Source organism: Lagopus muta, chromosome 2 (assembly GCF_023343835.1).
Source record: "Lagopus muta isolate bLagMut1 chromosome 2, bLagMut1 primary, whole genome shotgun sequence".
Taxonomy (NCBI): Eukaryota; Metazoa; Chordata; class Aves; order Galliformes; family Phasianidae; genus Lagopus; species Lagopus muta.
Genome location: NC_064434.1, coordinates 61,633,654 through 61,660,567, shown reverse-complemented (window position 1 = coordinate 61,660,567; position 26,914 = coordinate 61,633,654). Strand labels below are relative to the sequence as shown.

General features: G+C 40.0%; 2 protein-coding genes across 5 annotated transcripts; one reads left to right on the top strand and one right to left on the bottom strand.

Annotated features, from left to right (window-relative positions):
- Window positions 1–1,411: 1,411 nt before the first annotated feature.
- Window positions 1,412–21,270, bottom strand: RMND1 (required for meiotic nuclear division 1 homolog). Of its 3 annotated transcripts, XM_048936178.1 has the most exons (12): window positions 21,157–21,270; window positions 18,349–18,872; window positions 13,491–13,599; window positions 10,902–10,977; window positions 10,523–10,562; window positions 7,451–7,551; window positions 6,381–6,487; window positions 4,294–4,358; window positions 3,402–3,478; window positions 2,748–2,868; window positions 1,857–1,973; window positions 1,412–1,596 (listed from the first exon to the last, which is right to left on the bottom strand). In XM_048936178.1, the coding sequence occupies exons 2-12, from the start codon at window positions 18,856–18,858 to the stop codon at window positions 1,564–1,566; spliced, it is 1,356 nt and encodes a 451-aa protein (XP_048792135.1). In that variant the 5' UTR covers window positions 18,859–18,872; window positions 21,157–21,270; the 3' UTR covers window positions 1,412–1,563. The 3 variants fall into 3 exon arrangements, with proteins under 3 accessions (XP_048792135.1, XP_048792136.1, XP_048792137.1); XM_048936179.1 differs by lacking the exons at window positions 1,412–1,596; window positions 21,157–21,270 and adding an exon at window positions 20,949–21,039 and having other exon boundaries at window positions 1,857–2,868; XM_048936180.1 differs by lacking the exons at window positions 1,412–1,596; window positions 1,857–1,973; window positions 21,157–21,270 and adding an exon at window positions 20,949–21,039 and having other exon boundaries at window positions 2,755–2,903.
- Window positions 21,074–26,772, top strand: ARMT1 (acidic residue methyltransferase 1). 2 transcript variants are annotated; one of them, XM_048936181.1, is made up of 5 exons: window positions 21,074–21,184; window positions 22,047–22,152; window positions 22,478–22,719; window positions 24,458–24,623; window positions 25,567–26,772. In XM_048936181.1, exons 1-5 carry the CDS (start codon window positions 21,135–21,137, stop codon window positions 26,332–26,334), a joined length of 1,332 nt encoding a protein of 443 aa, XP_048792138.1. In that variant the 5' UTR covers window positions 21,074–21,134; the 3' UTR covers window positions 26,335–26,772. The 2 variants fall into 2 exon arrangements, with proteins under 2 accessions (XP_048792138.1, XP_048792140.1); XM_048936183.1 differs by lacking the exon at window positions 21,074–21,184 and adding an exon at window positions 21,434–21,512.
- The last annotated feature ends 142 nt before the right edge of the window (window positions 26,773–26,914 follow it).

The window sequence follows — 26,914 nt, the reverse complement described above, 5'->3', positions numbered from 1 at the left end:
ATATTTTGCTGTGAAGGCTCAAGTTCAGTTCTTGGTGTGTTTGTATTCATGGCTTTGTCTGGGATCTCTGTTTAATATAGTGACGATATTCTCACTGTCAGACTGTACAGTTCATCACTTAAAAACAAACCCAAACCCTCATGCTGAGGATGCAGCTGCCGATGCTGGAGGGTTGGAGCAGATTGATACAAAATTTTAATATGCAGTTACAGCTTAACTGCAGAAATAACACTGAATAGCCACTCAGTACAGCAAAGGGTGTTGGAATCTTGGAGAAGTCTTTGGGATTTCACAACCTTCGTCATCTGTGCAGACAGAAACTGATGTAAAGTTGCAAAACTAACCATGCTTCTGTTGTTTTAGAGTGTTTGACTTGCTAACTCTTAAGCACCATCTTAACCAGAACACCTGAGATATTCAAACCTAGATGCTTCATGCATTTAAAGAGCATCTTGGAGTCCTCAAATGCCTTTGTTATAATCACTTTTGTTGATGGATGCATTTAGCCTGCAAAGTTACATTTTTAGCAGCTTGAACTGAAATACTGAAGCTATTAAATATGTGAGATGAATGGAAACTTAGTGTCTCAGGCTCAGGTGTTACACTTAAACTGGGGAGGAAGGGGGAGCCTATTTTGTGTGTTTAAGAAAAAAAAGTTTGCTAGAATAATGACAGTTAAAGTTTAATTCTCTGTTACAGTAGTTATGTAGGAAAAACCATGCACCACTTAATGGATCTAATGTACTACTTCTCTAAACCTATGTAAGAGATCAGTGCTGAGGAGCTGTTCTGCAGTTAATAGCAAGCTTTGTCATCAAGCTGTTCTGCTGACTGATTCACTCCTGTGAATGGGGCTGACAGCTCAGACCTCAGCAGCTCACAGAACTGGTAGTTGAGCTATTTCCAGAACCAGGATCTCCAAGTATTACCTGTTTTGATTCTCTGAGGAGAAAAGCCTACTGTTAAGGAGGAGTTAGTGCTTCTTACAATGGACAGATCTGTAGTCAGCTAGTTTTTCCTAGCTCTGCCCAATTCTATTCTTGTTAGAACAAATAGCAGTATTATAGGAAGCTTATTTCCTGGAAACTAGTCTTCCTCAGGACAGTATTGCTTCTATCCTAGAAGGAGCTGGGAAAGACAAAGGAATTACCAGAAATGCAGGAAGTGGTTAAATAATTAGCATCTCTTTAACTGTCAAGGAGACAAGGCACAAGAGTCTGTCAGCAAATTAACAAGGTCAGCCCAGAAGGGGTCCATCCTTCTGTCTCTGTTCAGTAGGAGGAAAGTGCTAGTGCTCTGTATCCAGCCTAATGACTGGCAAGATTCCCCTACAACTGTATCACTTGTACCTCAGCTTCATGCTAGCACATCCATAGGTTAAGACTTTAATATCACTGTTACAGAGTTGGTATAATGTTCATAATTTCTTTATTTGAGTAAAATATGTACATATTTATCAAGAGAGACAATTCCACTATTTTCCAGATGCATGTAAGACAGGAATTTTCTTGGCCATATGGTCATTACCAATTTGTCAGTTTCCTTCCAGAGTCTATTCTGATGTCAGAACACTACCCTTGCGAGTTCAAACATAACCTGTGAAATAGCAAACACATCATTAAGTGAATGACCAATTCTTAGCAAGCTTTAAAACAGCTCAGAAAATAACTATAAGCCAGAAAATAACTATAGCTGCAACTCAAAAGCTACTTGCAAAGAACTGAAGACTTGTACATTACATGAATAAGTTAATAATGAATAAGTTAATCTTGATTTTTTTTTCAAATTGAGGTATATAAATTGCACTTATTACATTCTTCAATGTGGTAGTGGGGAAAAAACCCACCCCAACCAACCTCTATGGTGATGAGTATTACTATCATCCACTCGAGGCGCAGAGCATGCTTTTCATTCAGGTGATTTCGCATTAGGTCTGTCAACTCCATGCAGTGCTGAAGCTTTTCATTCATTACCTGCAACAGATTTCAAACACAGGGCAAAGCTGGATTCTACACGTTGTATGAGATCACTAAGGAAACAATCCATAAAGGGGCTCACTGCAGAAAGCTATTAATGTTTCTGTGAAAGTGCAGAATGCAAAGTCTTGTAACATGCACAAGCAATGGGAGTTCTAATACAACTCTTATTTCTACAGTCATAAAAAAACAAATACAAGTTTAGATATGCATATGCAGGTATTAAACAGCTACTGGGTGACATTTAGTCACAAAACAATGCAAGCAAATGACATGCGGCTTATGGAAATGCCTCAAAAGTAGCTAAATAAGTATGTAAGGTTGCTGTACCACTGGAAGAGGTATCTCATGCTTATTCTGGTAGAGCAGTAAGCATTACATTGCCCTGCAATGAACTGACCTGGATGATCATGTCATCAGTAAGAAGACTGCTTCACATCACATTTTTTTTTTTTTAAAACTTGTTTTCTTGCACACACTTCAGAAAAAGAATTAAAGCTCCTCTTCTTACAACTATTTAAAGCCTAAGTTAGTGGCTCAGGAAGTACAGAATCCATTTAAGTCTAGGTGGTTGAGGCATGGTTGTTAACCTAAACTGGGTAAAAGATGTGAGTGGGTTACGAGCACAGAAAGGGGGATGGTGTACAGGAGCCTATTGGTCTTTGACTTTTAAAAAATTAAAACAGACATTTGTGGAGCAGTCTGTAGCCTGGCTGAGCCAATGACAGTTGAATGCAATATGGAAAATTGTTACAACAGTAATACACCTACCTTAACTCTGCGATTAATATTGAGAAATTGGCATGTTTTGTCATAAAGCTCTTCCAGTTTTTCTCTATCCCAGTAGAAGTCAGGTGTTATTAGCAGGTCTGAACTCAGATTTATGCGATGTCTAAAAAGAACGGTTACTGCAGTAGTTCAGAGTTCCTTTTGGTGCATATAGGAGCAAATATTTACACAGTAATTAAAATAAAAATTACAAAGTTTTTCTTGTTCAGTAAAATATGAGAAGGATCTCATTCACAATAAAAACGCACATGTAGTCACTGTTTAAAACTGGTAATATCTCCTGAAACTTTTCCAAGAATACTGTAACATGCACACCTTATGCATTAATTGCTTGTAGTTTTTTGTGACTTCTGTTTGTACAGAAGTCCTTCACTATGCTGGTAGCTCACTGAAGATGATCAATATGTGAATTAAAGTTACAGGGGTGGTCCTTAACAGAGTTCTCAAATAGAAACAAGCTTAACTGTGACTGACAATGCTCACTGGGGATGGAAATACAGTTCAGAACCAGGCTACTGTCTCAACATTATAAAGGCTAGGGGATAAAGTCTTCGGTATTCTCAGGCTTTTGTATCATGCACTACTTGATTTTTAAGTTTTGTATGATATGATCTTCAGCGTAACAAAAAACGTTACCTTAATGCAAAAAGTTCTCCAATTTTCTGCATGACATCTGCGTGAGATAGTTTTACCTTCCTTCTTGATTTTAGGATCTGCAAAGTAACAAGTTTTACCTGCCTGATCAAATAGCATTTACTAGTGGTTAAGAAGTCTAAAGTTGTACAGCCTGAAGTATATATGACTTAAAATCTAAACGCATATCAGATTTAGTTACACCTAAGTTTAGCTTCCATAGTGCCTTGCTTATCTAGCTTGATAAGAGTATTGTTGTTCAGCTGTTCTCCCAGGTAAGAATCCTGGAACACTTTCTGTGAATCATTTGTCCTCTCTCAATACTACGCTATTTTTAAGGCATGACAATTTTCTTTTTACCTTGCTGCTGTTCAGCTTTTCTACAGATTTCTTCCTCACTTGAAAAAACGTATTACTATTTGTTCTCTTCATTAATAATAAATGATTTATCTTTTGAACCCTATTAATCTTATTTTTGTATGTGACATCATACAGACTACTTATTTTAATTACACCTCATGAGAAAGTGTAGTTCAAGTGTAACACTCATGATCTCTTAATTATGTTGAAATTCAGCACACTGCTTTGAGGCCAAGCTGTCACACTATGCTGTATTTGGTCAGGCTTTTAAATACTGCTTGTCAACATTTATCAGTAGCAAGTAGCAGTGGCACAGAATGGGAAAAGTTATTCCAATGCAGTTTTCCCCATGCTGTGACCCAGTGCTTTACAGACTGCCAGTTTTTTGTTCCCGCCCTTTAAAAATGTTCTGAGCTCTCTATCTTGATGAATTTAAAATCAAATGTGTTTTCTATATCCTCAGCTGTATCTAGACTGATCCAGATTTTACATAGCACAGGAGAAAATGAGGAGAAAGGTAAAAACAAGACCTCACCTCAGGAATTGATTGGATAGATTCCACAAAGTTATCCAATAACGATTCCCAAATAGCCAGTTTTACTGCAACACAGAGGTGACAAAGGATAATGCTGAGAGGCAGGGAAGTATGCTTTCAAGTAATCATCTACATCTGCCAAAATACAGCACTGTTTCAAGACATGCTGACACAAGCATATCCATAGTGAGTTACCCATTACACTGTATAACCGATGCATTCATACATCTACAGACAAATTTGGGTTGTGTAATGACACAAATCTGCCTGCAGAACCACCTTGAGCTCAGCCCTCCTCTCCAGTGGATTGGTTCAGACCCTGAAGAGGCTTTGCTTCAGCTTAGGATGGTGAGTTTGAGTGCTATACCGTGTGTATGAAGCCTTTGCAAATTCCATTCCAAGGAGGTATTGCAGATGCTAGAAGTACTTAGCCTTGCTGGAGTCAAGCTGACTTCACATGGTGCCAGTCAAGTTTCCACTGCATTTCTACAGCATTGTGCAGAACTTTCACTCCATCTGTCCAGTGTTTAATGAAGTGTGCTCAAGCCAGTGAGAATTAGCTTGTATAGACACCACCCCTTGTATCTGTTGAAGCTAAATCCAAACTTAGACAATCTCCAATTTTGTTTTTTTGGTGAATATAATGTTAACTTCAAATATTAAAAATATTCTCTGGAAGTTGTTAATCCCACATAATGCCAACACAAGTTCTCCTGTGTCTCAGCTTGAGCCTTAAAGTTGATTTCTGTGTCGACATGCAAAAATCAGGCTGTTCTTTAATCCTTAAATTCCCAAGGAAGAATGAAGTAATAACATCAGACCGGTTCCAAAAATTACTTCCATCCACTCAAAAATTAAACAGAAAAGATTTAATTCTTGAACTATTTTGTGGTCATAATTGTACTGGTCAAGAAGCACAATAAACTCAAGTGCTGAGCATTCTTCATGTTCATTTTATGAGTAATCCAAGTCAGCCACTTAAACAGCATTTAATTTAGCCTTTGAAAATAGACATTTCAGCTATCAATGATTATTTGACAGAGGTTAGTTTCTGTTGTGTCAAATTGGACTTTGACTATACTTGCATCCCTTAATAATACTGAACATTGCACTGTCTTCCTTTATGGTGTACATGTTCCATAGTAACATAACTTGGCACCAGTTACCTCCTGGGAATAAATCCCTTGCTCTATTATACATTGCAACACTTTTTCATGCTATGGCTTTAACAACAGCAAAACTAAAGGCTTTTTTCCTTAGTAGTTCTTTCTTCAGCAGTCAAGAACCATTTAGTTATTATGCTGTATGTTTTGATCAAGCAGTGTATCACTTCCAGAACACGCATTCTGTTTCTTGATGTCTTCCGTTTAGAGTTACGTTCCCCCACGTAGTACATGAATCTTGTAATTTACTCTAAAAGCAGTAGAAGTTTTCCTTTAAAGTTTTCTTAAGGACAGCCTTATTGCTGCTAGTTTCTATTCCCACTTACTACCTCATTCTAAGTCTGAAGAAGCAGAGATTATTTCCTTGGTCACAAGTATCACTGCTGAGCCTGACTTCTCAGAGCCTCCTGACGTAAGTACCACCATGGCACACAGCCATTGCTAACAATCCTGGAAAATATCGTCTGAGACTCCAGTCCACACACTTGATGCTGCTTGACTTCCCAAGCTGAAAATCTGTTTTACAACTCTGTCTGGTTTAGCTGGTATCAAGTTTTTTTTTTCTCTTAGTGATCTCATGATCAGTTAAGATTACTGACTGCTTTTTAATACTGGGCTGCACTCTTGACTATCCTAGAATAATCTCAAATGTGGGCAAAGGGATGCTTAGTAAAATGTCTTTAGCAAAGTATTTCCTTAAGGAGTTTTGTTCATCTTTAAGTTGCAAAAAGTAATTCACATTTAAGGAAGACAAAGTAAGAATGAATCCTCCCACTGATGCACAATCAATATTTATATAGTTTACCAAAACCAGACACTAAGACACTAAGTCTTCTCCAACCTTTCAATGTACGAGTCCCACTCACAATGACATTTCACTATATCTGTAGAATGAACTGATAGTACACAACAGGATGAACTTACCAGAAAGACACAGGGCATTTGAAAAGGCAAATTTCTGCAGAATTACTTCATCAGTATCCAGCTCAGAATTTAACAAGATTTCTCCCTTATGAAGCTTTGATTGCCCTCTGTAAGAACAAGATTGAAGCATCTTCATCGACTAAGCCACACAGCAAAGAAACATTTAAAGAACAATTAATGCAAGAAAGATTGGTTGTTTTATATAAAGATAACAATTATCTACATGGCTATCACGCTTGTTGCATTTTACTCATGTTCAATACAAAAATAACCAAAACACATAACTGAAAATAAGTTCCTCAGTCTTAAGACTACGTCAGGAATCACAAATTCCACAACTGGATAGTCCACGCAGTTTTCAAATGGCCAGAAAACAAACAAACAAACAAAACCAAAACCCAATCAACCAAAAAAAAGCCACAGTTGTCCTCTTAACAAATTACTTTAAATGAACTCAAACTCATTAGCTCAGCTTATGGCGTTACTGTCTCCTGAGTACAGTTTTTTGGTGCTGTTGGAAAATTACAAATAAATGACATCATCAGTGACATTGGTAAGTATCTCCACAGAGATCATTTGCTCTTCATAATGAAAAAAAGAAGTTGAAAAGATAGGATGGGTGCCAGATTTATCTGTCCACATTACTCAAGATATATCTTTTCTAGGAAGTGAAGTAAGTTCAGAACACAACTTTGTATTTGAACCTAAAGCTTATCCAGAAAAATTCTGTATCTCCTTTAAAATCCAAATTGTCTCAATAATGGATATTTTTTTTTCCCTGCGAGGCACTTATGTTCTCTTTGGGACAGCTGAAGAACATGTTCAGTTGTGTGGATGTGGAGCTTCATAATTTATAAACTCTAACATATAACCAAGTCATAAAGGTCGCTGACTGAAAGTGTAGCAGTTCAGCAAAATCTGTGAATTTATGTTTACTGTTCTCTCCCTGTTTTAATCATTTGAAAAAAAAAAAAAAATTGGGAAGTGTATTTTTACCAGTTGCTTTCACTTGAATTTGTTTTAGAAGTCTATAAGCTATTGAATAAACACAAGCACTTGAAAATACTTACTCTCCTATTCTATAGTTTATCTCTTCGTTTTCCCAGTGGACTAATGCTACTTCATATGGCTGAATTTCATGCTGTTCCAGCACTCGCATTATATTCTTCATCTAAGAAAAAGATAATGCACATAACAGTAGTTACTACTGTAACATATTATCATTCTATGAAGAGCTAGCAGGTAATACATTGATGAAGTGTATTTCCTGCTTACTAACGTTATTCAAATAAAAACAAGTAGTTGTGCTAGTAACTTTTTTGTATTGGAAGGAAGCAGTTATTACCACAGTTTATTTTGGAAGCTATGTGGAAGAATTTTGTGCCTGTGAACAACTGCAAAGGATCTGTGAAAATATCACTCAATGCCTGCATTTATAAAACAAGGTAAGGATTAACCACAGCAGCAGTAAAGACTTCAATGAAGAAGTGTAACAGTGAGCTGCACAAGACTTTGGCAGATGTCTGAGTGTGGGAAGAATCTTCAGGAGAAATACATCAGGTGGCCATTTCTTCCAAAATTACTAGTTTGCTAAAATCAATAGTTTTGTTTCAGTGACCTATTATATATTCTGAATATTGTAGTTATATATATATATATATATGTAATTTTTTTTTTTTCTTTCTCATTTTTTTTCAGTGAGGAAGTGTATATTGTTAGGCCAACCAGTTAGTTACACTGCTTCCAGGGAAGTCCTGCTAAAACAATGCCAGAATTAACTGTCAATCCATAATGCGGTATGCCAGATTTCAGGGGTATATTTACCTGGATCCTGATAGCCTAGTTGGCATTGTGGAGTAGTGATCAGTATAGTAATAGTTACACTGTTAGCAAATGAAGAGTCTGTTCCAAAACTACTTCCAGCTCAGAGTAACGTTTATCAAAGGTTTACAGACCATAACTGACTGTGTGAAATTCACGTGCCTTGTAATATGCATACTTCCACAGTTCTGCCATTCATCTGGATAACAGGAAATTATGTTTCAGTGGCAGCTTTCTTTTAAAGTGATACAAAAGCTTCCATTAATCGACAGGAGTTTATTCCCGGCCCAGCCTCATTTTATGGAAGGGACTACCTGTCACACAGTACATTTAATGAGAAATCTTTTGGATTCATTAAGTGCAAACTCTCACAGTGAAAGGTGACTGGATCACAGAATCACCTTCTAACAAAACTGATGCACTCCACCTTGAAGCTAATTTTTTTTTTTTGCCCTTGCTGTTTTTGGTAGGTGTATGGGAATTGCTAAGTCATGGCCTGAACCAATGACTGAGCACCTGGTGAAGGGACACAGCCAGCCCTGGGAGCACAGGTGGAACCAGGTTCCATGCCTCCCTACGCCTCATTTTAGGGCTGGCTGCTACAAGGAAGGATTTCTACTTGGTGATCCCTTTCTTTGGAGTGTTTGGTAAGCCCTAATCCTTAGGATGGGTAAGCGAATATTTCTTTCTTCCTTTAACTGGGTTATGACTATCACCCTTTTTTGGGTAATTTAGAACTAGTTATCTGTTATTATCTTTCCCTACAGTGAGGAGGATATTGCACAACCTTACTGCTGAGGCATCTGAAAAAAGTATTTTACAATTTCAAATCTCAGTTACAACAGCCTATAGTTATTACTACTTCTGTTAAGTGTTCATTAGCTTAGACTAGTTTTTCCTTCCCTAGTATTCGTTCTGGAGTACTTTTAAAGAGCAATTTTGTCCGTTCATAGTGAGTCCCTACACGCCATTTTACTGAATTACTTTCAGTTTCAGTTTAACAGGCCTTTTTTTTTTTGCCTTGTTTCAGTTCATTAAAACTCACGCATAAAAAATATTGCCCTGTATTTGAGCAAGGTTTTTGAAAACTAAAACAAAAAACTAAAACTTTTCACAGAATAAAAAAGGCAGTTTTTCTCTTTATAAATAAAACTAACAAAAGCACCAACTAAAGTTGCTTCTGGCAGAAAGAGTTTATCAAGTTTTCAGTGGTGCTTAAGCATGTAAAAACTACATGAGAATCAGATTTTTCAGAGGGCAGAGGTGCCCAATTCATAAAAATCAACAGGGGTTGGTCAGCTAGTCTTCAGCAACACCTGTGAGTCAGTAGCACAATTACTGCCATAGCAGCCTGCAAGGTTTGAAGAAAGACCTACTGTATTTGTAGGCTAGCTGAGGTAACCCTCCAAAACAGACAGAAAATCAAGAGCATTTCAGGTCTGATACAGAAAAAACAAACCTGAATGCAGAAGTAGTTCACATCTGGAAGCAACCACTGTGTTTTCATTTATGTTAGTGAAAATCTGCCCATAAATTGTCCGCCTCAGTATCATCTGTTTAACATACCAATTAGTTTCACATACACTGCCTACAGAGAAGATCAATGCCTTTATCTATCTAAAGCTCACATTTACTCAACCACAGTAAAAAAAGTATTTTTAAATAACTAGAAATACATTCATAAAAATAAATATGCCTGGAGCATACCCCTCTTGGTGGACAAATAATATCAAATTACCATAAGGGATACATTACTTCAATATTGATATATTTTTAACAATTATACCAAACAATGAAAACCTTCCTTTAGGAAAAACTGCTCACTGGTAAAAGCATAAGACAGTGTAAAAACCAACTGTTTCCAAACTTTGCCCCTTGCAAGTCATCAAAATGTAAGTTTTGACTTAAATGGCCCTGGAGTGATCTTTTACTGCTCATTTATTTTCCTTTGCATTCGTGTGTTGATTTTGTTCTGATTTACTTTTTCAGTATATATTGCTGTAGGGGGGGAACAAAAATTCTGTCAACCTCACGAGATTAAGGTTTCAGGTTTTCGGACTTAAGAGATTTCACCCCCTTTGTATGTTACACATCCACTTGCTTATTTTGCACAGAAAGACAGGCTTAAAAGGTCACGTATAGGTGATGTATCAGCAACCCACACGCTTGAGGGCAGCAGCCGCACTCCTTAGAGAAGAATCAGTCCTTTTCCTTCCTGGAGAGATCCAAGTTCTCAGAAAAATACCAAAGCACAATGGGCTTTGTGGGACTGACAAGACATCTGCTGATGAAGCTTTAACAAACGGTTTTTCTTTACTTACACTTTTCTCATCCACATTCCAAAACACAACAGCCCCTTCCCTGTGAATTCAAGGAAAAACTGAGGTGTAATTACACTATTTTAAATGTACTTTAATGCAATACTCAAATTGTATGGTGGCAATTCTTGACACTATGAATTATAGAATTTAATACTAATGCACAGAGACTATGCAGTAGTTGCTTTTTATCCATGCTTCAGTGTAAAACATTAAAATGTCTGGTTTCTTTCCCTGTGTAAGTATGATTTTTTTAAAATTCTGAATAATTTAGATTGGACAGTTATTCCTTGAGCTTCATGAGGTGGTTTTTAGCAAACTGCACTGCTTCTGCAGGAATGCTATTTGTAAGGTAATGTTTCAGACATAGTTTATAACTTACCTGAAGAAAAAAATCATGCCAGGATCATCATCTTTTGCAGATTTCTCAGCACCCATCACCAAAACATTTGCAGCGTCTAGTTTGAAATAAATGAACAAACAAAAGTTCAAAATGCAGAATTATTTAAAGTTAGTATAAGTAGTAAATAAGTAAAGTTAGTACAGTAGTAATGCAGTAGCTGCAAGCACAATTCCTGTTCAAAGTCAGTTCTGTATCCTATTTTTCTGATTAAAAAGCTATAATATAAAGCTACACAGCTTCTCTGAAGCGTCACACGCTAGATAGACTCAGCTACGATGCTGAACTGGAAAAACTGTAGTTAATGAAATACAGTTGTTTTAAAGAACAAAAGACTTAAGAAAAAACTGATGCAGGGCACAGTAAATAACCAAGAGCAGAATATAGAAGGCAGAAGTGGACACGTAGCATGGAATGATGGAAAGAAGCCCACAGTTGCAGAGTAATTACCAACATCTCTTTCTCTTTTGTTTAGCAAGGGACTAATCTGCACTCAAATTTTGCTGACTGTGCTTTGATAGAAACCTGAAAAAGCATACCCCCAAGACAGCAGAAGTTACATCTGTTTTCCTTTGGATCAAAGCGTGCTTTTGAAACAAATCTTCTAGTCACTCTCATTTACCATACTTTCGATTTGCATTGCAGAAGTGTCACAATGCACGAACTGTATTTATTTTGCATGAAATTTAACTGAAAAACGAATTCCAGCCACTAGCAGGGGTTCATTACAGGAGACCAGACTCAAGCCAGTGTATGCAGAATGCCTCCAGTATGGATCCTGAGTTCTCAAACCGGTTTTTTCTCCTGCTCACTACATATCTGCTTTGCTGTACTACTTTGCTAATGCGGACATTGCTGCACTGGGGCCAGGCAGACTAAGGTGACAGGAAGAGATGTCTAAATAAGTACAGGATGAGCTTTTGCTAGTAGCTGAATTGAGACCGTGCAGCTGATCTGTATGAACTCTTTAAAGATTTCTCTTTCGCTTGCTATTCCAGTTCAGGAACAACTGATTTGATGAATCACTAGGGCAGGTTCTGGGTGTGAAGCTGGAGTTTACCACACAAGAAACATTTGTCTGCACTTTCTCATCTGCCTTTTCAAGTATTGCCCTTACTTAATCTTCCTTTATCCTCTCCAGATAAAATATGTACAGTGAATGTCCATTTGGTTCCTTACAAGGAGGGCTACAGTATCAACCTCTAAAATATTTGTAAAGTGGTTGAAAAAGAATGATATGAGGAAGAACACTACAAAGCAACAAATTCACACTAATTGCTAATTTAGATTTCTAAATGCTAGTATTTTTCAGATGTATGAGATACAACTTTTGACTGGGTAACTTAGCATTGTTACATCTACATACCAACCACCACAAAGTTTGCTGTCACTATCAAATAAACTTTCATCATTTCCTGAACAATTTTGACAGAGTATCTATTGTAAGGAGTCAAAAACACACCGTAAAGAAATGAAAGAATTGGCAAAACCCACACTCCCAGGGTAAAAGACCAGCAACAGTAACATAAGCATCACAGCAATTCGGGTAACTCTATCCTGAAGCTCTAAGAAGAGTGTTCTTTTTAATCCAAAGGAACTATGAAAGAACATGGAGCCTATACTATGTAATGCCTTCTCTCTGAGAAAGACAGACAGTTCTCAAGTAACCTTTATAAAGATCCACCAGAGTACTGTCACGCTTGGTTTCTTCAGAGAGGCAGCCAGACATTTGATAACCTCTCATGAAATGTCCATGAAGGATATCTTTTGCTTCACATAATCTGTTCATTCACAAAAAATAATAAATCTACTGCCAACACATGAAAATCACAGCTGTTCTAGGGTTAGAAGGTCTTTAAGCTATAAAAAGCTCTATTTGTTTTTCTCCTGTAGTGTGCTTCAGCTATTTCCATGCCATACCTTCCCAAGTCTTCAGAGATACTTTGTATAGATCCGGAACCAATTATTACTGAAGGAAACCATTCAACAATTACCAGGATATATTTGGCCCAGTATAAAGTATCGACTACATTCTCTTTACCAGAACTAAATATCTGTATGTGTACCTTCTACATTTCATGTAGTCAGCAAGATCCTCTCGTGTGCCTCCAGCCCTCAGCAACTTACATTAATAGAAATGTGGGAATGGAAAGAAGGTGCAACACTTCAAAATACAAAGCTGTTGACAGCTGAACCTCTGGTATCACATTACTGAAACACTGATTAAAATAAACTTTCAGAAAATTTTCAGTTAGTGAATTTCTATAAAAGAGTTTCTATTAGGAAATCTCATTTATGTTTTCTTGAATGTATTCTTCTCAAGACTATCTGATTTTTTTGATTCTTTTAATATAATAGTAATTTAGGGAAAAATTATTATACAGTAACAGCAAAATGGTTCACTTTGATTTTTATTTTATTCAAAGCAAATGAAATTTTAAATAGAGCTATATTTATACATTCCAGGGTATTACCAAAATGAAAACATATGAAGTTATAAAAATTAAATATCTCACCCATATTTCATTTCCCAAGATATAATACCGCTTTTAAGGTGCTTTAAAAATCTACCTCTGGGCAAACTTGTTATTTCAACATATCCATGGGAAGTCAGGTCATGACACAGATTACCAAGATGATATTCATCTGCTGTTGCAAAGGCTGTGCACTGCATCAGATTCTGTGCCAAAGGAACAAAGATTTGAGTTAGGGAAAGGCTGAAGCAAGATGTACACAAGACATGCTCATGTTTGTCTCAAAGCAATCACAAGGGTGATGTTTTCCATTTGTTCATTCTCTTCTGTTGTATCATTGTTCTGCTGTCCACTTGGTGTACAAATACTAATGAGATCAGTTACTCCCTGTTAAGTGGGGAAGCAAACATATCCCACATTCAATGACTGAGACCCAACTACATGTCACAAGTCACATGAAGTCACAAACTTCATGATAGGGCCACAAATGGAACCCCTCTTCCCTGAATGGCAGTGAAATGCTTTGGCAGTACAGCCACGGTTGCTCACCCCTCTCACAGCCTATGACATACTTGGCTGACCAGCAAAATCAAAAACAAGACACCGTGAATACCAGCCTATAGATCTCTGAAGATGCATGGAGTTAAACTATCCCAGTCTGCTTAGCTCCAGCTGCAAACACTTGTTCTGAGCACTGAGCTTACTGCCCAGGTAACCCCTGGGACCTAAACCATCACAGCACTGCAGCACAGCAAGGCACAGACCTTCAGTGCCAGCCCAAATGCTGCACATCATCAGTGTTTCCCTCTGAGTGAAATCTTGCACTGACAATACAGTCTCAACTGAAACCACAGCTGAGTGGTACACAACAGCCAGAGTTTGTTTCCATGTTCCACAGTCCGACATAAATAAAATGCCACAGTGAGACAAGTAACTGGCACCATGCAAGAAGATGAGGAAAAGTGACACTGACACTGCAATAAGATCAACTCACGCATGGCAGAGAAATCAAACATCTGTGTAAAAGCTTCCCTGATGAATTCAGCAAGGCACAATAAACCGGTCTACAAAACCTACTCCCTATTTTAAGTACATTTCTTTGTTCTGATACCTCATATATCCCATCATAATGTTTTTCAATACAATGTAATGGAAGATATCCAGAAAGCAATGCTTCTCATTGCAGATCAGTTGCTTTCCAGCTTTTTGTAACTAACACAAGGGGGGATGTGACTAACAACAAATGCACAGAAGAGCTGTACTCATCTGCAAGTGCTTATATCCACAGTATGCTTCAACTTAAAATTCAAATCATATTCTCATGGCACTCATACACTGTCAAACTGAAACACGTGAAAGGGTGCTCTGCTCCTTAAGGAGGCCCAGAACCAGTAAGCTGGGTCAAGGCCCATGTTTAAACTTTTTTTTCTTCATATTAAGGTGCTGTCATTCCCAAAGCTTTGTTTACATCAATTTCTTTCAGTGACCACTAACAGAGAGCAATTCTGCAGTCATGTTCCCATGACTGTGCCATTAACACAGTTAACTGCAAGTAACACTGCAACAGAACTGTATATTCAGTTCTCTTGCTACAGTATCTTTTGAAAAGTTGCATTCTTACAGTATCATCTGTACAAATCCATTTCCAGCATCTAAACTGCCAGCGCAAATTACACATTTTAGACTCTTCTAGAAAGCTCTGGTTCATATAAGCACACACATGCTGCCATGAAATCCTTCAGGGAGCACAGCGTTATCTTCTAGCTATATCACCTGACAATCCTTACCCTGATCTACACTTTCTGTAGTTAAATTTGTTCTTGTTCACTTCAAGGTACATGTGCTACAGGACAGACTGTTTAATTTATGACTTTGAGTTTAGCTGTCACGCAAAGACTTTAATTACCACCAGAAGTTGGCTGCCAATAAGTGCCTGAAACAGCAGTTTGCATATGTAGCTTGGATATGGTTCTTCTTTTAAAATTATTGTTAAAGAATGCACTGCTTCACCTTTACTAAAATACTGTTCAGTGAGGGACATTTAGCATGGGTGTAGAGCTTAAGACACCTATAATTTATGTGTCCACAAGCATTCTAGGTGTTCAGGCTTCCATCATAGTTGACGGAGATGTAACACAGAGGTCTACAGTCAGCTCATCCTAAAATACTTGCATTAACTGGCTGGTAAACCTCCATCCCACACTGTTACGTCACCTTCACCTGCAAGCTCGCCTAAAATAAAGGCAGCTCTGTCCTGCTGACAGCATCTCCAGCCACTTGCCACCTCCTCTTCCTGGCTGCACCTGGGTTCATTAAGATACAGTTCAGAGCTCCAAAGCAACCATCAGATCAGCCATTCTAAGTACTCATCTTCTGTATCATCATCCACCCAGCAACTGCACAGGAACTATCATTCTTATAACTCATCCCTTGCATTTTGAGAATGCAAACATTTAAGAATTTATTATCATTTCATTTAGGTAAGAAAACCTATTAAATGAACTTAAACTTCTCATCACCGCAGGCACTCATCTTTATCTCGAGGATACTGGTACTCCACCTTCAGTTGATTTTCAAGCTTTGTCTAGGCAACATCATTAAAAATCAGCTTGAAGGTTTCTCATGTCTTGTGAGACCTTGTGAGATGAGTAACTAATCTGAGTAGCAGTGACACTATGCACTGAATGGCTAACCAAACCAGTTATCACGTTGGAGTAAGCCCTCCATCTATCCTGAAAAACTGGTCTAATGATCATTTATCATGCTGGTGCATTCTATCTGCAGACAGCACCTGAAGATGAGTGCTTAGAAGGAGCTTATCCATGGACCATTCTGCAAAAAGAAGTTGTTAATGAGCCCATCAAACAGAAAACATCAGGGACCTCAGGGTTCACCTAACTGAAAGCCTAATGACTCTACAGCACATCTCCAGGGGCAGACTGTGAAGGAAGGCAGCAGTCAGCTCTGAGCTGCACTGGAAACATGGCTTATGTTACTGGAGGGATCTTGGTTACTTCAAAATAAGCAGAGGAAGACAAGATCTGCTTTTTTGTGACACCAGGATTTAGAGAAAAATGACATGGTGAAAAAAAAAATACATCAAGGACTCTCCATTTGTGATATCAGTCATCTTACAGAAAACAGTCTCATCTTTCAATTAGCTCTTTACATTACATATCTACAAGGGAGTAAACAAATAGGTTCCAAAGGGAAAAAAAAAAAGCAAAAAAAAAAAAAGCAAAAAAAAAAAAGCAGCTTATTCCAAAATGCTGTCAGCCTGAACAGGGTCAGGGTGACAGCCTGGCAGTACCCCTGTAGATGGAGCTGTATGTTTGACAAAACCACACACTGTTTGTTTAAAAATTGAAAATGGTTTGTTAGGTCCTAGTTTACATGATTTCTGGCACACCGTTTTGCAGTGTGGGATCTTCCCCAGAAATGATATTAGTTCAGTCTATCCGGCAGAATGTTTTCAATTTCGTCAAAATGGAAGAAAGTAAAAATAGCATTCAACCTTAGGTATCTAAAAAAAAGTCACTTAAATCCACCCAACAGCATAAGCAGAAAGCTTGGAACAGCATGCAGTATGTTAAGAGAAAATTCTGTATTTTATTCTTTCAAAGCAACAGGAAAATTCAAGTGGGAAATGAATTTTCTACAATGGAGACTTGATGGTACATTATATCATACTCCTGTTAGTCATACAAGATATTAAACAGGAGCTTATACGTCTGGAAGGCAATCATTAAGACCTCACTTTCTGTGCTCACATTCAGCAGACCATGTAATAGGCGTATTTTGCAATGTGCAAGCTATTTCTGGAAGCACACAATACTTGTCTCAATCTCATCTATAGTACTATTTTGTTAGCAACACGCTGGAACTCTGTTGTTATTGTAGCTTGAGGAGAACAATAACATTTCCAACTCCATGATTTTCCTTGGAGATCTTATATTCAAGTGTGCTTACAGTCTGCTTTGGCTAGAATTAGTGGGGCTCGCAAAGACCTATCTCAGGGAGTAACAGCTACAAGTATGCACTGTTCCAGTTACTCATCCTGTTTACCTGATTTTATCCACAGGAGATTGTTGTGGCAGTTAATCTGTAGACCCAGGAGTCTGGTGATCCAGGTGCTATTTCTACACATGGAATAATCTTGCTCAAGTTACACAGACTACTTCTGCAGCTCAGTTCTTCCACTGATTGCACAGAAAAAACCTTCTATTTTTCTGAAATACTGCGAGGCTTCGAATGCTAAGTGTAGTGATCCTCATTCACATGTTGCTACAAAAATATATTTTATCACTAAGAATAAATTTGCTGTAGTGTTAAAGCTATTTCACTATGGCTTGAAATGTGGTGTCTAAACATGGAAAATAAAAATAAATAAATGGAATAAATAAATGGAAAATAAAAAAATGGAAAAACACAGGCACACTTGAGAACACAGTCTAAATTGAAAGTTTCTGAAACCTAGTTGGAATATTTGTAAACTTGGTATTATTTATTCTCATCTTGATTTCTGTTAGCAATAGAATGAAGCCTTGATACTAGATGGAATTGGACAAGCAAGTATACCTATGGAAAGTTAAGTTACTCTGAAAGGCAGATCTTGCTCCTCAATATTAAACTTGAGAACATTGCCTTCAATAATTTTTAAACGATTTCCTGTCTTTCTGTTTTAGAAATCAACTCTCTTCCCTTCCCTTTGTTACATATTGCTGGTAAAACTTCACTTCATCTCCAAACCATCAAACACACCTGTTTCTACCAAGTTAGCTTGTGTCTGCAGAGTTTCAAATCCTCTAAGGTCACGGTCAGGTAAATAATAAAGTCCTTTTCATCAAATAAATATGTTCATTTCATTAAAATGTTAATCTAAACCCAAATATAAATCTGAATTAAATTGATAAAGTTCCCTCAACATTATATAGACTGTAAATTCTGTTCTTTACCTTCATGTCATCTGACAGTAGTGGCTGGTTAGCTCTGGAGGGCTGCTTGGTCCTTGGTGCCTTTGGTGGCCTCTTAAGTGGCTGGGTACTTGGTTTTGGAATAATTTTACTAGTTGATACAATTGTGTAAAATCTTGATGATATGTTCCCGAGCTTTTTAATATACTCCACATTGAGCGTGTAGTTTTCCATTGCTGCCAAGCCAAAACGTTTCCAGGGTGGGAAAAACATCTCCCCACCCTGATAATAAACACTTTTTCCCAAAGCAGATACATTTCCTTGGATCATTTGCCAATTCTTGACTTGCATAGAGGGCCTTGTCAAACAAGGGGCAGCAGTCTTCGGAGCATACAAGTTTCCAATCTTCTTAGCTGTTCTGTGATCCGTTCTGTCAACATCATTATCCAGCTTTAGAAGATGATGTCCAGTTTTATTAAATCTTTGGCATCGATGTACTGTAGTTAAAGAGTGAAAAGATGTAGTCTGAAGGCGCAGGAGTTTCAGTCTCATTGCTTCCCTTTGAACTGTATTTAAAACAAATAAAATCCTCTATCAGACCTTGGGAAAGAAATATTATTTTTCCCTTAGCTAAAAGGTGAGCCATATTTTTTTTGTGTATGTTAGTCCTCCTAAACCACAGTGATGGGTCTGAACAGCTTTTTCCCAGTCCTATGGGACTATTCTAAGAGCAAAGCACATTAATGAACTGTGTGCTTGCAATACATGGTGGGAGAAGCAGAACAGGCTGCTGGATCAACAGGTTAGCAGGTGCCTTTTCCATTTGCTGCTCACTCTGCACAGCAGTCTGTGCTCCCAGTAACCCAATGATTTAACTACTCATAAGCAAGCACTCAGCTTAAAGAGGGTTTAGGCTGCTATGTGAGTCCCTCATACACTATAGAAGCAACAACCAGATTACTGTGTGCTGTACTGAAACACCACCTACAGAACACACATAGTGACTGACATCAGCGGAAGGTCTGCATCACAAGCATCCAAGAGCTGGCTGGATGTGGCTCTGGGCAGCCTGGTCTAGTGGTTGGTGACCCTCCACATAGCAGGGGGTTGAAACTAGATGATCTTTGTGGCCCTTTTTAACTTAGGCCATTTTATGATTTTTGGAAGAGCAGATCCAGCTTAGCTTGGCTGTCATGAATGAAGGGAGAGCCAAATAAATCAGGTTATGGTGCTGAACCCACAGTTAAGTAACAGTGCAGTACAGACTGCAAGGCCTGCTGGCAGGTTTACCTGTGCTGACAGGAATGTGTACTGTTATTCCAATAGCCCAAAACAAAAATGTTTTCCTGGATGTATGCAGTAATCAAATGAGAAAGCAGGCTTAGCACCTCAGTGGGTGTGCTGCACTTGCTGCAGTGCCAAGTCCCTGCCCCCACCTGCTGTCATTAACCAGGAGCACTTCTCTAGTGGCACAGAATCAACGTTCAGCACCTTATTAACAAAAAGAAAAGTCGGTGAGTTGCACTGTTTGAGGAAAAGTCAGTGCACGGCTGTTCTTCACGAGTTATGTAAGGGATCTGCACCTCACGCAGCACCGAGATCACCATTTTCTGGTGGGATCACATCACTGCGTGCAGAGGAGAGAGTGAGGCCCGGATGCTGACAGGGCTCATTCTGACATAATGGAGGAGAGGTGTGCTAATACTGACAGAAGCTGCACGTAGTCGTACAAAAAGAGGCACGGAACACATTTAGGCTACAACATAAGAAGTAACTGATGTCGGTAACTGTACATGCTTTTCACTTGTGACGTTATTCAAGCCTGTAAACGTGTCTCTGACAGCCGCACTGGAATAAGCGTATTACTTTCATTTCAAGCTCCATCCAGCGTTCAGGAACGGTACACAGGCGTTGGGCAGACTGCGGGAAGCTGACAGGCAGCACCACAATCCTGCGCCGCCTCACGGCGCCGCGGCCGCTGCTCGGAGCGGGAAGCCGCCGCCCCTCCCCCGCTCCCCGGGGGAATTCCGCAGCGCCCGCCCGGCATGCGCGCGGGGGAGGGGCTGCGCGCCTCCCATTGGCTGCGCGCCGGGGCGGGCGGGAAGTTAGCCGCCAAACAGCCAATGGGGAGGGGCGGCGTTCCGCCCGCAGAGGAAGAACGAGGCGGCGGCGCTCCCCCCGCCCCCACCGTTCCCCTGAGGCGGCAGCCGCGGCCCAGGCGCCGCCCCGCGGCCGAGGGGCGCCTCGGCAGCGCCCGCCGCGTCGCCCCGCGCCGTGCCGCTCGGCTACAGTCGCTGCGGTATCCGGACATGAAGGATAAACAGGAGAGAGGCACCGGCGACGTTCCGGCTGCGGCACTGGCAGCCGGAAAGGACAAAGACAAACACCGCCCCACCGTACGCTACAGGCGGGGCCCTTCCCTCGCTCCAAAGTCACCCGCCCTCCCGCTCTCTGCGTCCTCCGCGCCCCCCGTGGCTCCGGTCAGGGCCGTCCTGCTCCCCGCCCCCTCACGGCCGCCCGTCGCGGCTCGCACGAGGCGGCGGCGAGCACCCGGCGCCGCCCGCCCTTCCCCTCCCCCCCGCGCTCCCCGCCCGCCGCCGCGCGGGAGGGGGAGGCGGCTCGCGCCGCGCGCCAGCACTGACCTGGGGGAGGGGGCGCGCCTCTCTCCGCCGCGCGAGCCGCGGCCCCGCCCACCGCCCGCCGAGCTCCGCCAGGGCGCGCGCGGCCCGCCAGGCCCCGCCCGTCGCCGCGCCGCGCCGCGCGCCGGGTGCGGTCGCCGCTCCAATAACGTCCGGCCGCCGCGCCAGACTTCCGGGGGGCGGGGCAAGATGGCGGCAGTAACGGCCTTACCGGTCTCCCTCTCGGCCAGGTTTAAGGGGTCCGTCGGGGCCCGGCGCGCTCGTTACCGGCTGCGGGGTGAGGGGCAGGAGGGAGCCGAGGGCCCGGCCGCAGCTCCCTGTTCGCCCTGAGGCTGTCTGCGGGCGCCGGGCCCTCCGCAGAGACCCGCGGCCTAGCGGCTGGTGCCGGGCGGGGGAGGAGCCAGGGGCCGGCGCTCGGCCCCTCTGCGGGAGAGCGGAGGCGGTGCCGTGGCCGGGCCCGTTTCGGGCGGCGCCGGGAGGTGGCGCTGTGGGTGCGGGGCTGGGGCTGTCTGAAAGCGGGCGGTGCCTCTCCGCCCCCGCTGTGGCTGCGGGTGCTTGGGACCGTCGGTCAGCATCTGGGGGAGCGAGGGTGGTGTGGGGCGGGGCGTGTGCTTCCTGCGGCCTTTGGCGGGTATTGCTCCGTTACCGGTCTCTGCGCTCAGGGCTCCGGTGCACGCAGTGGAAAAGCTTTAAAAATCATTCTCCAGTATGGGTTACATGCAGCTCGTTGTGGGGTTGTGCATGTCTTGTCTACCTTCTTCTCCCCCCCACCTCCCCCCCTCCCCCCCCCCAAAAAAAACCACAGAACAACCATAACCGTTAATTGCTCAATTTCTATATAAATTACGTATATATACACAATCATTTAATTTCACGTGTAATTGTAAATAATTCTTATATATTGGAAAGAGAGCAGCTCTAACAACCCTCTGCTAAATCATGTCCTTGAGCACCACATCCAGATGGTTTTTAAAGATGTTTTTTTCTCATTGCTGTCAACCGTTTTATGTGTGCAGAAACTGACTTTTAAGACCATGCTATTTAAAAAATAGTAGATATTTCATCACTTCATTAATACAATTTTGATACTTTCCGTTTTAGATCCTTTGCATACTTTACAGTTAAAGACCGACTACCCCAGATCCTCACAAAAGCTATTGACACTCTGCATCGACACAAAAATGAGTTCTTTGAAGAACATGGTGAGGTAAGAATAAGGTTTCTGCTTGCCTGGGATTTTGCTTTTCCCTAACTATTAGAGATCCCTTCTGTGCCTTCGTGTTTTCTGTTCCCCTTTATTAACCATAAGGTCCAATCTAAAAAGAAGTCCAATGTGTGATTCATTTTGGGATGTTATGCATAAAATGAATGTCGTTCACCCAAATGTGTTTGGATGAATCAAGCTTTGAGTTGTTGTGGGACTTATGCGTGGCAGCTAAGACTTACCACTTACTGATTTCCTGAAAGATTGCACTATGTTGCTATAGGAATAAATGTTCAGAATAGGAACTTTTGTTCTTTGCTTTTTTCAGAAGGGTGTTGAAGCAGAGAAGAGAGCTATATCCTTCCTTTCCAAATTACGGAATGAACTGCAAACAGACAAACCTGTGACTCCCCTAGAAGATGAGCTGCCTGATGCTGCCCTGTGGAACCAATACCTAGACTACCAACGTAATCTATTAAATGGAAACGGAGAACCAAGTTGGTTTCAGTCCCCTTGGTTGTTTGTAGAGTGTTACATGTATCGAAGAATTCATGCAGCATTAGCACAGAAGTAAGTATTTAGTTTGGTGTCTTCCTCTGTGTATGGGAACTGCTGAATCACGGCCTGAACCTCTGATTGATCACCTGAGGCGAACACTGAGTCAGCCACAGGAGCACAGCTGAAGGCAATTCACCTGTGCTGCTGGAAGGGGTGGAGCCTGGCTCCACCTCTTCTAGACCTATTTAAGAGCTGGCTACCAGTGGGGAAGGATCTCTTCTGGAGATCCACTCTGCTGGAGTTTTGTAAGTGAACCTAGGCTACAGGTAAGCTTTCTATCTATTCTCTTGTAGTTATTATAATCTGCTTAGCCAAACTCTCTTGTTTATTTCGTAGTTATAACATCTTAATATTCACTGATTATATACTCTGCAAAACAGTATTGTTTCCCATTTTTATTTTGGGAGAAAGAAAGACTATAGGAAGTAAGATGAATCAGAATTTTAAGCGTTTACTACATTGATTTCCCATTGTCTCACACCTCATTTAAAATCAATGTTTTCTACTTTCGTTCAGTAGATTTTGAGGGTAGTATTTTTTACTATGCCTCAGTTTCTGTCTTAGTCTCTATGAAGTCTCTCGACTTTGACTGTTTAGCTTGACCTTGCAGACTACTGTATAGTGAGATCTTAGAAGTTATTTAGTATTTCTGAAAGTCTGGAATTGTGTTTTGAGGTATATGTGAACCTACCAATCTGTTGGGCATTCGAACTTGCTTTGCTACTGCTAGAAATCTGAAGTTCTTACTGCAGAACTCCCAGCTTCAATAGCCCATATTGTTCATTCTGCTCCATCGTCTTAGTTTTAGTTGTGTTTGCAGCCCACAGGCTGCATCAACTTAAGGAGCTGATCCTGGTTAAATATAACTTGGCAGGAGTTTGTTGTGCTGGTGCTATGGAGAGGTGCCAATACAATGTAAAGGGATAGGAATTAACTGGTTTAAGCTCAAAAGCTTTATGCGCTGTGGAATTGTCCTTAGCATTGTAGAAAGAGATAGAAATACTGTAATGGATTTCTTTGTTTCTGCTGGTATATTGCACGATTTGAAATCTTGGAGCAAAAAAAATCTTCTGGATTGCTCTTAAAACAAACAAACATTTTTCCTTAGTAAGCCTTACGTTTCTTGATCTTATTATTTGTCTGCTCTTAAGTATGTGGTTCAATCATTTGTCAGAAAGTGTAACTGCAGATATGGTTCTTACTGTAGGTTGATAATTCTAATATATTGCGGGAGTTGAATTATTTTGTCAACTTGGTCATATTAATTTTTGGAAGTCTTAGTTAAAAGCTTCCATAAGAATTACTAACTGCTGTAAGAGACTTTGGTATGGGAGATACACTTCAGTAGGCAAAAATCCAATTAAAAATGGGCCCACAATTCACTGCGCATGTGAATTCACTGTGCTTTTTCCCTTATATTGTATAGTTTTATTCATCTGTGTATGAAAAATGGAGCTCATAATTGTTACAGTATGTGCAGTTGTGATAGAACACTTGTTCATTTTCAGAGTATGTTGCTAATAATTTCAAGATGTCCTGTGTGCTATTTGTTCCAGTAAGATATGTTATCAAGTTTTTATTGAGATATGCAGGAATCCAGGATGAGGAGTTGAAACTGGGGAAATCTAGCAGGAGTCCTTAATGTGGGTTAAAAAAGCTGAGCTCTGACCTTTCCTTCTCAAATGTTTCGAGTTCTAACATAGAAAACGTGGAAAGTATGTTAATACATTCATTCTCTTCTTATTTTCAGCCCACCTATTGGCAGCTTTGATGTATTTAAGGAAGGAAAGGCTCAAAATTTCTTTGAATCCCAAGAGGCTATTATTGCTTTATGCACTTACTTCCAGGAACTTCTTAAAAACATCAAGGATTTAGATGAAAAGCAACTTCAGGGGGAACTTTTTAAACTACTGCAGGTAAACTTGTGCTTCTCAGTAACAAATGAAAGCTTGAGGTTAGAAAGAATCTGAGTTTGTATGGAAATAAAAATACAGCTCTTATGTTTGTAAATATGTGATGAAATCCTGACAGATGTACTGTATTGCTACTTTGGGAATGTTTATGTTTGGGTCACCTGTATTAAGTTTGGTGTTTTCCTTATACCACTGATGTTCACTGTGTATTTGAATACTTAGCTTGTTCTCCCTCAAAAAAATAATAAAAAGAAAATCTCTAAAACATTTGAATCAATTTCCAGATGGCCCTTTTGTTGTTTAACCATAAAATTTTAAAGCAATTCATTTTGCCATCACTTGAAAAATCTTTAGATGTACGTGGGCCAGAAGTGCTTTAAAAGCTTATAACTCTTCTTGGCAAATAATGCGTTTGGGTAGAGTACAAAATATCATAGGATTATAAGTTATATTGTTGGCAACAATGCACGTGAACTATTTGATCAGCCTTTGTAAGAAGTTTGTTAGAGTGTACTTGAAGTATTCATGGAAAAAATATTCTAAATTCTGCTTCTTACTCAACTTCATCAAATTAACATGCTTTTATTACTCCTTTTTTTGTCTTCCCTCTGGTTTCTGGAATTACAGTGTAGAAAATATACATTAAAAGTTTTTTTGGTGTATTTCTGTCAATCTGAAATGTCAACTAACATGCTGATGCACGTTTCTGATGCCTGCAAAAATGCAGAACACTGTTTAGTTTCTTCCAAGAATTTTTTTTCAGTATTGAGATTATTGTACCGGAAGTTGAATTTTATTTAAACTTGGAAGAAAATGTGGATTTAGAGCCTTTATGTCCCTAAAATAGAAGCAAAATCTTCAGGTGTATGTGATATTTGAAATGTAACTATAATGAGACTTACCAACTGTGATTTTTGTGTGTCTTCTTTCCTTCCCCTCTTTCTAGGTGTCACTGTGGGGCAATAAGTGTGACCTTTCTTTTTCAGCCGGTGAGAAAAGCTCTCAGAAATCTAGTCCTTTACAATGCCTGGAAGACATGGTACCTTACATCATAGTGAATGATATGGAAAAACTTTGGTCACTACTTATAAATGCCAAAAAAAGGAATACAGATAAGTGTACTGTTAGAGTTGACGTAATCTTGGATAATGCTGGATTTGAGCTTGTAAGTGATCTTGTGTTGACTGACTTCTTGTTGTCATCAAAGCTGGCCGATGAAGTCCATTTCCATGGAAAAAGTATTCCGTGGTACGTGTCAGATACAACAAAGAATGATTTTAACTGGACTATTAAACAGCTCCAGTCAGCTAATCATATGTGGATGTCTAGATGTGGGATAAACTGGGAGGGCAACTTGAAAAAGGGCGTTTGGGTTTACCAAGATCACATGTTTTGGACTTTGCCACATATCTATTCCAGCATGGCCGAGGTTGCTCCTGATTTGTATGCTGATCTACAGAAGTCAAATTTGCTTCTTTTTAAAGGTGATCTAAACTACAGAAAATTAACAGGTGATAGAAAATGGGAGTATACTGTGCCATTTCATCAGGCCTTGAACAAGTTTCATCCTGCACCTCTCTGTAGTTTAAGAACGCTGAAATCGGACACTCAGGTTGGCCTGAAGCCTGGGCAGGGTGAACAAATCCAGGCTTCTGAACCGGAATGGATGATAAGTGGCAAATATGGGATAGTTCAGTTTGATGCTACTCCCTGATTCCAGTTAAACGGTTCCTAAAACTCAACAGCCAGATGTAGAAGAGTTGTGACTGTTTTCTTTGTTTGGCTTAAGCAGTGATTTTTTTTGTTTGCCCTTTTTTCCAAATAATTTGTTGTTCCTTAAGACTTTGATGTTCCATACAAATTTCTGAGCTGACTTCGTATGCATAAATCGCTCTGCATTTCAATATATACTTTTTTCTAACGTAAGTGGCTGATGTCTAAGATGAATATGGCTGTTATTTTTTTGTCCCCTCATCTGTGGGTGTGAGAGTTTATGCCCAAGAAGTGAAAAATCTACTTCAGAAACCATTTCCTCAATCACATCTAAGCATGTATTTACTTACTTCAGGATAATTTGTTCTCTATGTGCCACACATTGCATGGAAGTTAATATTTTAGCAAGTACATAAATAAATTCTTTTGAATGTGGTCATTGCAGGGTCATATTTTAAAACAATTTGGAAGAGTTTACTTGTACCTAGACTTCATCACATAAATTACTTTTTATGTGTTGCTTGTGTCAATGGACAAATCACATTCAGCATTTTTAAATAGTTATCTTTATTTGAATATAG